The following is a 7,868-nucleotide window of genomic DNA, read 5'->3' as shown; positions in this document are numbered from 1 at the left end:
ACTTCGGTCCCCGAGGGGACAACAAGCGAGGACTCGGCGATCCAGACAAGTCCTGCACTGGCACCGCGGGCGCCGAGGACGAACTCGCGGAACGAGTCATAGCCGTCGACACAGCCGCCCAAGAGGGGGAACTCGAACCCAGCGAGATGGACGCAGTGGCCGCCGATATCGCCGAGACAGCGAGATCAGCGGTCGGAGAGGAGGATCCTTGAGTCCCTATGTCAGTTGAGCTGTCCTGGTTAACCACGGCACCGCGGGAAGAACTCGGCGCGACCGACGCACCAGCTCAGACCGGTGCAAGATGCGCCGAAGGCCGGGTGGCTGGAATCAAGTAGTCCCGTCAGCATGGACTCGGGGTTGAGCGAAGGAACGTCGAGGTTCAGCGAGCTCTCGTCCAGCTCGTAGGAACCTCCAGCTGACTTGCCGGAGCCACTGATCCACTGGGCGATGCTTGACTCGGTGAAGGATCCGAAGGTGGCGTGTGGACCGGAGCAACAGCACGGATGACTCGGAGAGTGATATCCCTGCTTTCGCCAGTCGGGATCTGAGCAAGCTCCGGCCAGCGAGCTTTGAGGAGACGACACAGACGAGCATTGAGCGCCAACTCACTCGGCGTGAGTCCTGGGGCGTTCACATCCGCAGCAGCAGCCACGGCCAAGGTCGGGTCAGTCACCTAGATTTGGCCCTGGTGGCGGAGTATGTTCTTCTGCGGCTGGATAACTCGGCGCTGGTGCTCGATTGTCTGGTTGGCGAACCGCAAAGCCCGGTCAGCACCACCGGACGAGTCGACTCAAGCCGCTTCTTGGACGCGCTCGAAGTAAGAGGAAGCCACGCCTTGGAGAGCTGAGTAGGCTACGTCGCGCTCGACAAGTCGATGACCTAGGCGCTCCAGGTCCGTGTCATGCTGCTTAAAACCTTGGCGGGGGTGGTCGATCAGCACTTGCGAGGAATCAACTCGGCGGTTGGCTTGCCGATGCGCCTCCCTCAGCTGTAACACCTGCTTGCACACGGTCTTATGGAGAGAGGAGACGAACTCAGTATTATACGGAGCTCTCATCTTCCACTGTCCCGCTCAATGATAACAGCGGCGAGTTTGTGGGTCAACCGAGCTGACTCGGCGATAGCCACTTGCATACGGCGATCCAGAGCCCGGTTTGCCCGCGTCAGCGACTCGACATGGACCCGCACGTCGGCGAGTTCTTGGGTCGAGCACGGGAACGAAGGAGCCTCCAAGGACAGCATCGCTTGGGGCGTGGACTTGGCGAGAAGGTCCCAGCGGAGAGCGGCATTATCCGAGAATGGAGGGCGAAGGAGCGCATACGCTGTTAAGCGGGCTCGATCACTCTCATCAACTTGGCGAGCGTAGTCCCATTGGCTGAGCCGAGTCCACAACTCAGCGATCGTCTGCGGAGACGGGCCGGCAGGGTCAGGCGGTACGCTGGACCCCATGGATACGACTTGAACTTGGTGAGGCGGCGAACTCGGCAGGACGCTGTCGGAGTCGGCGGCTGGAAGAGGTGGCACGCCGTCCACGAGCAAGCCATCACGTCGGTAGCCAGCAGGCACGGGACTGCGAGCGGGGCTCGGCGAAGGGTTCCTGCGGGGCGAATAGACGTCGCTGTGGGCAATTGAAGAACACGGCGACCCACCCCCAGCCAAGACAGCTTCGGCGACCGTAGAAACGGGCTGATACCTTGGACGTCGGAGCTCGGCTTGGAGGGAGATGTGGAGAAGCGAATTTCGGGAAAGAGGTGATTGGGAACGATCGGCAAAAGATGGATTCTAGCAGAGTCACAATACCGCGGAAGTGACACCGGAGAAGCCAGATCGAGTGGATCTGGCCGGTACGAGTGGATCCAGGCTGTCAGAGGTGTATGGTGTCAAAGGGAAACTACTGGAAATATTACAAGATGCCACAAAAAGACGTCTACATACGGCAGAAGGCCAAATCAGTACTATCCGAGGTGGTTGGATCAAGATCACATGTATCCGTGTGGATCCAGACCCAGCTCACCTGTACCCAGCGGATCTGAGCTTCTGAGAGATGCCTAGGATACGCAAAGCCGTGGATGGAGCTTACGCCAGCCGAAGGACCCCAGATGAAGACAAGTTAAATCAGGGACAGTGGGGCCCGGATCACATGTACCCATGTGGATCCAGATCCAAATCACATGCACCCATACGACTTTGGGCCGCCGAGAGGTGGCAATGGCAAGTGACGTGGAGAAAAAAGTTTGTGACGACCAAAGGACTCAAGATCAGCGTGGATCAAGCCGATCTGGGGGAGGCGGACCAGATCACATGTACCCAAGTGCATCTGCATCCCGATCCCGTACACCAGGGCGGATCCAAGCCTCCGATAGACGGCTAAGATGCATGATGTAAGGAAAAGAGATCGCAACAACTCAGGGACCCCTGGTCAACGCAGACCGACCCAGATCAAGGCACTTCGGAGATCGGCGGATATGGATCTGAGAAGCAGATCCGGATCTGGGAATCAGGCGGATCCGGATCTGGCTGATCTGGGACTCAGTGGGTGATCTAGCGACTACAGCGCAACGGAGGGAACAAGCGACGATGTAATGAAGGTAGCCGTGGTCGGCAGAGCCGGCAGGTACCGATGGGAAGATAGTTCGGATTGGGTGATGCGATTTTGAGATAGGATTGGAGATAACCATAAACCAGAGTCAAAATTGCCTTGGACAACGCAGGTGCCTTCGCCTTTGCCTGGAATCGGGACCGCCATTGGCCCACCAAGAAGCAGCAAGGTATTGGGTAGCACAACTAGTGTCGGTTGAATAATCTGGATAATATATTGGCCAGATCAACCTTCCTAGTGAACTCCCTACAAGTACAGATCCCAGATCACCCGGTGTTAACTACTTAGCCGGGTGGATCCTTGATTCTCAACTACCCTGATGCCGGTATTAGAAGCGGGAAGTACGACAAAGGGTGACCTACCAAGTCGCAGCAAAGGCCAACAACACACCACAAGGCAACCACTCGGCCAGATCCAGATTCAGGCCGCCAGATACAAGTCGGGAATCACTTGATCTGGACCAAGAACTGCGAGCAGAGTGAAAATTTCCGCGGTGCCCCACCGGATCCCTGCGTCTCGCCAAGACGTTCTTACTTCAACACTTGGACTCTTCAGAAGTTACCAGAGGAGCAAGATCCAGCCCTACCGACGAGTACACAAGGTGAGGAGTTCAGCACTGATCACGGATCGTCGGAGTACCCCCTCCGTTAGTCGGTGTCCGGGCGCTGTTGGGAAGTTGGATCTAGCAATCTCGCCGATTTTGCTGATCCCGCTACACCACAGAAACGCGACGAGCGGGAATCCTTCCTGGCCAGAGCGCACTTTCAGGATGGAGCGGGGCCGGCGAAGTCGAACTCGGTGAAGCTGCCGCTGATCCCGAAGAAGTGCCCGGAGGTGCTTGGACTCGAGGTGTCGACGGTGAAGACGGAGAAAGGTCCTGGAACAACTCAGCCATTTCGGCCGCCGACTCGAAAGGCGTAGCATCAGGGGAGCGCGGGCCCGCAGCAACCCCGATGAGTGGCGCACGGATCGTCGAGCTGCTGACGACTGAAGCCATTCTCGCTGGCGCCGAGCTTTGCGAGGCCAGTAAGACGAAGCGGAGGTTAGCAGCGTGTCAGCGATGCATGTGACAAAAAATTGACGTACCTGGCTAGCGGGAGCAGTGTCGTGGCGGAGACCACGCGTCTTCGGCTCGGCGCATTCACCCTCCTCGAGGTCAGCGGAGGACATCGGAGCCGAGCTGGGACTCGGCGGGACAGCATCAAGCTCAGCGAGCGGCGCTCCCGAAGGCGCCGAGTTGGCGACGGCCAGAGCCGGCAAGTCCACTCCGGAGGCAGGGGCGACTCTAACAGTGGGTGCTGGAGGCAAGCCTAGAACAGTCCCAGCGCCACGCGAAGCCGCAGCGGTGGAAGGAGGGCTCGCCGGAGCAGGAGTAGAGTCAGGGTGGTCGTCGATTGGACAACGGACCCTTGCAGCAACACCAACCGAATCGGCGCGAGGTGAGCTGGCCATGGGAGCGACTGGACCATCACAACAGCTGTGTCAGCATGGATATTACACATCACAAAGGAGCCAGTGAAGCGACGTACCGGCAGGAGCGTGAGCGGCAAGCGGCAACCGTGCGAGACGTCCTGGCGGGTGAATATGAGCGTGGAGTGAAAGCGCTGACTGACAGAAAGGGTCAAGCTGCGACACAGCAGTTGGGTCAACAGACTCGCCAGCTGGGTCGTATCATGACCGGGGCGGTTGTGGTGTACTGCCATACCAAAATTCGGTGGCCGGCACGTGACCCGGCACTGATTTCCGGTGACAGCAGCCTGGGCGAGTGAAGGTGTTGCAGAATAAAAGCGGTCGGGTGTCTGAGTCAGATCGGCTACGGTACTACCAAGGTGTCTCGGAGTTGGAGCGGTCACAATACTTCCCACCGAGTGTGAAGTGTTTCAAAGTCAGAGCGGTCTGGTGGTGCAAAGTGAGAGCGGGTACGGTAATTCCCACTGAGTCAAGAAGTCAGCGAGATCCCAAGATAGTTACATAGGGACTCAGTGAGGGGTTAGCTGAGATGCAAAACCTCTTCATTTCATTAGGTATTTGTATAAGACACAGGGAAAAGTAGGTCAGAGCCCTAGCGGCTCTTCGGAGAGATAACAAACAAACAGAGCAGAATTTTCCAAGTCCAAGATAAGCGCACACTGTCGGGTAAGTCCCTGCGCGGGATGCTGGATTATGTCTGCCGTCAGCACCTGAGAGGCAAAGCTTGTAGGATGTTGACAGGTAGCGCCAAGAGACTAGTCGACCCGGGAAGGGCAAGGAACTCGCCGAGCGCGCCGAGGACAAGTCCCGCCGAGGCTGCGGGCCGGTACGCCGGATAGCCTGGTGCCGTGACACTTCTAGCAGAGAAGCCTTTGCTCTCGGTGGCCCGTAAAAGCGCTCGCGCCGTTGTCCATCCTTTGGTGGACGGAACGGGTTTGAGGAACGGGAGTGAGTGAGATCAGCTGACTTCCGTAGGAACGACTGGCTTGATTGCCTGGTCTCGACGAGGACCGCCACCGCCGTCCCGGAAGGATCGGACCGCTGGGAACAACCTAGCGCAGGCCAATAAGCGCCGACTAGCTCGGCGGTTGTTGTGTCTGTGTGCAAGGCCTAATTTGTGCGTTCTGCTACACCACTTTTGCAACTCTGCAACAACCTATTCCGTGTACTTTACTGATGTTGAATTGAAAAGAATATTGCAATCAATCTATAATCAATACCATCATGAATAAAAATTGTTAAACTCGCCACCACAGCATAATCAATATTTCTGTATGCGGATTGGTAGATAGTGCGCAATAGTAGCCAATAGGGTTGTAGCTAGCAGTACAATTGCAGATCGATTAATATACGTGTGTCGAGCGGTGAAGTAGGATCTGGCTCTACCGCCCGCACATGTGGGGAGACAGTTGGCGTTTTCCGCTCCCTCTACCCAGCGACTACCCCATCCTTCCCTGCGCTTCGATATAATGGTAGCACTTGTTGGTCCCAGCAACCTGACCACAAGGAGCCCATACCGACGAACGCCAAGCTACTACCGAGACCGACCGGCTGAATCAAGCGATGGCAGAGCGGACGCGAGTGCCGAGCAATCTGCCCAAGTTCACTGGGAATAGTGGCGATGACGTCCGCGAATGGCTGTTCCAGATCGAGAACGCCTGCCGCATCAACGGCATCCAGATCGACGACGCAAGCGTGCGTCTACCGGGAATCGCCGGATCGGCTATGGAGAAGCCGACTTCCGGGTGGTTCCTGCACTACGTAAAGCTCGAGAACCCCGAGACTCTGAGTGAAGCCATGGACCTGGCCGTCAAGTACGAAGTTACGCACTTCGTCGAAGACGTGCGCGACCGACCGTCTCGTCAAGGCAAGAGGAAGATCTCAGCCGGCCAAGTTACCAAAGGCGTCAAGCCATTTAAGAGGAAACCTTTCGTAACCAAGGGCGCTTCAAACCTGATTCCACGCGCACCGAAAATCGCACCGGCTTTCACTGCAAGAAGCCTGGCCACATCTAAGCCAACTGCTTCATCTAGAAGAAGGAGCACGAGACGCAGCGAAACGGGCAACCACGTCAGTGAATGAGGGTCCTGGTGTGGCGGAAATCGTAGGAACACTTCCGTTTGAGAATATCAGCCTTAACGTTTTGAGTGAACACCCTATGGTGTACAAGTCACGACCGCTGTTCTCAGTAACTGGAGCGTTCAGCGCTGGCGATAAGCGTCTCCCCACACGAAGCATGTTATTGGATTGTGGAGTCACCACAATCTACGTGTCAAAACGTTGGGTCGAGGCACATCAGCTTCAGACAACGAAATTCTGTGACAAGAGCATTCGTGTCAAGTTGGGAGACAATCAAATCGTTGAGGCAGGGCTGGAAGATCTGTCGATGGCGATTCTGGCTTCTGGACTTGACGATGCCTACAGATGTGTGCTGTAGTCTACCAGATCCCACGTGAACTCGAATGTATCCTTGGAATACCATTCTTTGATGACATGCAACCGCAGATCGACTGGAGGAGTCGACGAATCGAAGGAAGGAGAACGAAGACTCTGCACTGGAAGCGAGCTGGGGAGACCTGTAAGCCGATCGAGGAAGGCAGACCGGTGATTGCCTCCCGGCTTCGGAAATCTGTAGAGGCGAAAGGCCTGTCGGTGAAAAGACCCGATTTCTGTCGAGGTGCCGCGCTGGAAACGGATGTGAAGCTTAAGGTTGAAACGACTGGCGACGCAGTGCAGAAAGAGAAGACCCTAAGTGTTGTCCGCGGGCAACAAGAGGATGCGCAGGCTGGCAAGGATTCAGCTGGACAAAGTGGCGTTGCGACGTCGAAGCGCGAGAGTACCGCACGAGCAACTGACGAACGCAGCGGTACCAGGGGCAAAGATACCATCGTGGAGATGATGTTCACGATGGGTATTGTTGACGAAAGTGGTGTGCAGACCAAATATATCACGCGCAAGAAACCGCGGAAGTTCCTGAGAATCAAGACCAAGAAGATCGATGAGCCTGACTTGATGTTGGTGCTATCGATCGAGACGATCAAGCAAGTCGTGCGTTCACTGCAACGGTGCGATGAACCCGACAACGTTGGGAGTGCGAAAGCACTGTGCTATCTGGAAACAGACTGGGACACCTTCCTGGAGAATCCTGCATTTGACCTTTTAACGGAGTACAAGGACAACGTGTTCCGTTCCGAGCTGCCTGAAGGTTTACCAGAGAAGCGTGAAATCGAATACCGGATCGGCGTGAAGGATCCAAATTTGGTCATGTAGAGGCAACAGTGGCACCAGTCACCGGAACAGCAACGCGAGATCGTGCGATGGGTAGAAGACATGGTGCAGAAGAAGCTCATACTGTCCTCACGCTGCTCCAACATGTTGCGTCCGGAAGCATGTCGGTTCGCACATCGAAACCGATTACCGGTACTTGAATTCGAACACAGTACGACAAAGTACTCTGATGACCAGGAAGGAGGACGTCTTGGACGCCATGTCCGGAGCGTACTGGTTCTCCACGATAGACCTGATGTCCGCATACTACCAACTGCGCATGCGAGAGGAAGACATCAAGTTTACTGGGTTTCAAGCGCCAAACGGACTCTGGGAGTATCTCGTTCTTCCAACGGGCTTCTGTGCCGCGCCAGCAACGATGCACAGATTGACATCGAAGCTGTTTCGAGACTTGAAGAACACGAAATCGTTCTACGACGACATTTACATCTTCACCAAGTCACGGAACGTCGAGGATCATCTGGACGCACTCCGTAAAACGCTGTACATATTGCGTGACAACAAGTTGTAT

General features: G+C 56.0%; 1 protein-coding gene across 1 annotated transcript; it reads left to right on the top strand.

Annotated features, from left to right (window-relative positions):
- Positions 1 to 5,632: 5,632 nt before the first annotated feature.
- Positions 5,633 to 7,339, top strand: IUM83_13080 (Pol protein; the record flags this gene model as incomplete). The annotated part of the gene is made up of 2 exons (XM_067937738.1): positions 5,633 to 6,139; positions 6,575 to 7,339. The coding sequence occupies 2 exons, from the start codon at positions 5,633 to 5,635 to the stop codon at positions 7,337 to 7,339; spliced, it is 1,272 nt and encodes a 423-aa protein (XP_067795836.1).
- Positions 7,340 to 7,868: the final 529 nt, after the last annotated feature.

The sequence above is a fragment of the Phytophthora cinnamomi genome, assembly GCF_018691715.1.
Source record: "Phytophthora cinnamomi strain GKB4 chromosome Unknown Contig19, whole genome shotgun sequence".
Taxonomy (NCBI): domain Eukaryota; phylum Oomycota; class Peronosporomycetes; order Peronosporales; family Peronosporaceae; genus Phytophthora; species Phytophthora cinnamomi.
The sequence above is the reverse complement of the archived record's forward strand: the minus strand, read 5'-3'. Positions and strand labels throughout refer to the sequence as shown.